The sequence below is a fragment of the Microtus oregoni genome, unplaced genomic scaffold (genome assembly GCF_018167655.1).
Source record: "Microtus oregoni isolate MIOR12 unplaced genomic scaffold, Mior012 000121F_000, whole genome shotgun sequence".
In the NCBI taxonomy this organism is placed as follows: Eukaryota; Metazoa; Chordata; class Mammalia; order Rodentia; family Cricetidae; genus Microtus; species Microtus oregoni.
The window spans coordinates 169,611-171,991 of record NW_024544750.1 but is presented as its reverse complement, the minus strand read 5'-3'; the positions used below and the strand labels follow the sequence as shown (position 1 = coordinate 171,991).

The 2,381-nt window shown below is 52.1% G+C and overlaps 1 protein-coding gene across 1 annotated transcript; it reads left to right on the top strand.

The window, feature by feature from the left end:
- The first annotated feature begins 342 nt into the window (after positions 1 to 342).
- On the top strand, positions 343 to 1,774 carry LOC121444331 (protein S-Myc-like). The gene has a single exon (XM_041646147.1). It carries the CDS (start codon positions 343 to 345, stop codon positions 1,645 to 1,647), a length of 1,305 nt encoding a protein of 434 aa, XP_041502081.1. The 3' UTR covers positions 1,648 to 1,774.
- Positions 1,775 to 2,381: the final 607 nt, after the last annotated feature.

Below are 2,381 nucleotides of genomic sequence, written 5' to 3'. Positions count from 1 at the left end.
GACAATCATCTGTCTGGACCTGGTGGGTGGATTCAAAGAAGGGTGGAGGAGGAAGGCACAGGACACGACGCTCCTGGGAAGATGCTCCTTAGAACTGGGTTGCAGCCAAAAGAGCCTTAGGGCAATCAGACTGCAGCCACCAGGAGGACCCCTCTGTCCCTAAAGCCCACCAGAGATTCCAGCACAGAAAAGCCTCAGATTAGGTCCTCCGGTAGTCCTGGAGAGTGTTAGAGGTTGATTGAGTCCCACACCCTGTGTGACCCCCTACGGGACGGAAGCACCCCTGTATTTAAAAAGAGCTGAGAAGAAAGAAGTGTTTAGTCGCCAGCTGGAGACTAACGGATGCTCAGCTGCACTACATCCAGCATGCCCGGGATGATCTGCAAGAACTCGGACCTGGAGTTTGACTCGCTGAAGCCCTGCTTCTATCCGGAAGAAGATGACGTCTACTTTGGCGGTCGCAACTCCACGCCTCCGGGGGAGGACATCTGGAAGAAGTTTGAACTGTTGCCTACGCCTCGGTTGTCACCCAGCCGCGCTTTAGCGGAGCACAGCCAGGAGCCGGTGAACTGGGCTACCGAGATGCTGCTGCCTGAGGCCGACCTATGGGGTAACCCAGCCGAGGAGGATGTTTTTGGCCTGGGAGGACTCTGTGGCCTCAGCAACAACCCGGTCATCCTTCAGGACTGCATGTGGAGTGGTTTCTCCACCCGGGGGAAGCTGGAGAGTGCGGTAAGCAAGAAGCTGCCAAACGGCTCTGGGTCCCTGCCCGCCGGCCGCAGCACCTCGGCCCCTAGAGCGACTGCTGCAGCCAGCTCTGCGGGCCACGCGCGCAGCGGAACAGCAAGTGTGGGGCGTGGGAAAGCCGCCTGGCTCACAGAGCTCGCCCACCTGGACTCAGAGTGCATGGACCCCGCTGTGGTCTTCTTCCCAGCGAACAAGCGCCAGTGGGTGCCGGTACCGGCCATCCCCGCCAATGTTGGCACTGCCGGCACTGCAGTCAGCCGTGGTAACCACCAGGCCTCCAGCACCCCCAGAGAGAACATCCTGAGCAACTCAGGTACTGAGAAAGAAGATGAAGAGGAAATCGATGTGGTCACGGTGGAGGAAACCCAGTCCTCCAAGACTGTCTCCAGGCTCCCCACCGCGGCGCGTCCTGGGAACGCAGCTCTGGGCCCCGGGCGCGCGCAGTCCAGCGAGTTGATCCTCAAGCGCAGAGTCCTCATTCATGAGCAGCACAACTACGCTGCGCCACCGTTGCCCTATGTGCACAGCGAGGACGCGCCGCCGCACAAGAAGCTCAAGAGCCAGGCTTCACTACGGCCCCTCAAGTGCATTCTCCCACTGAAGCCTACAAGACTGGCTCCCCGCAACTCAGAGTTGCAGGACATTGAGCGTCGCCTCAACCACAATATGATGGAGCGCCAACGCCGTGACAGTATGCGCTCCAGCTTCCTGATCCTCAGGGACCTTGTGCCTGAGCTGGTGCACAATGAGAAGGCAGCCAAAGTGGTCATTCTGAAAAAGGCCACCGAGTACATTCGCACCCTGCAGGCTGATGAGTGCAAGCTCCTGATGGAAAGGGAGAGACTGCGCGCAAGACAACAGCAGTTGCTGAGAAAAATCAAATACCCTGAGACATACTAAATGTTTCTGAAATGGACAGTTACTGCTACTTTGCACATGTTGACTTGAAAAAAAAGAATGTTGGTTTACCTTCATATTGGTCCCTTGTCAAGTTTGGAGCTGGATAGGGGCAAGCCATGGAGTTCTAGTGGGGCCTTGGAAAGTCTAGGAATAGGATGCTAGGTGACTTCTTTCTTTCCTTCAACCTCAGTGATGGTCATGAAGGTTCAGGATAGTTGGGAACCTTGGAAGGCTGTTGAAGTCATGTTTACTCCAAGTTTCCAGAGTCACTTCTTTTACAGGAGTCATTACATTCCAATAGATGCCACAGAAAGGGCATTCTCTTTGGATGTCCCTGGGGGAATATTTCTGTAAATTCCATCGACTCGTCCACCAAGAGGTCAGTATTACACTGGAAGTTCACACCTTAGTATCGTAATAACACCTCAATGTTTGAGGAGCATGTTTTGTATACAGATATATTGTCAATTTCTGTTACGTACTGTACTAATTCTTACACTGTCTGTGGTGTATTTTAGTATGATGCTGATACGTAACTAAATTTGATATTTATGTTTACATATGAAAATGAAGAGTGAAGGTTTTTAGGAGATAAGACTTTATCACTTTTTCGAATTAAGAAACTTTTTAAAGAAGTTATATATGTATATGTATATTCCCTTTTCTCCAAATCTTTCTGTAAGTGTATTTGTTCATGTGTGATGCGTACAATTGAGTGAATGCAAAGTTGTGTG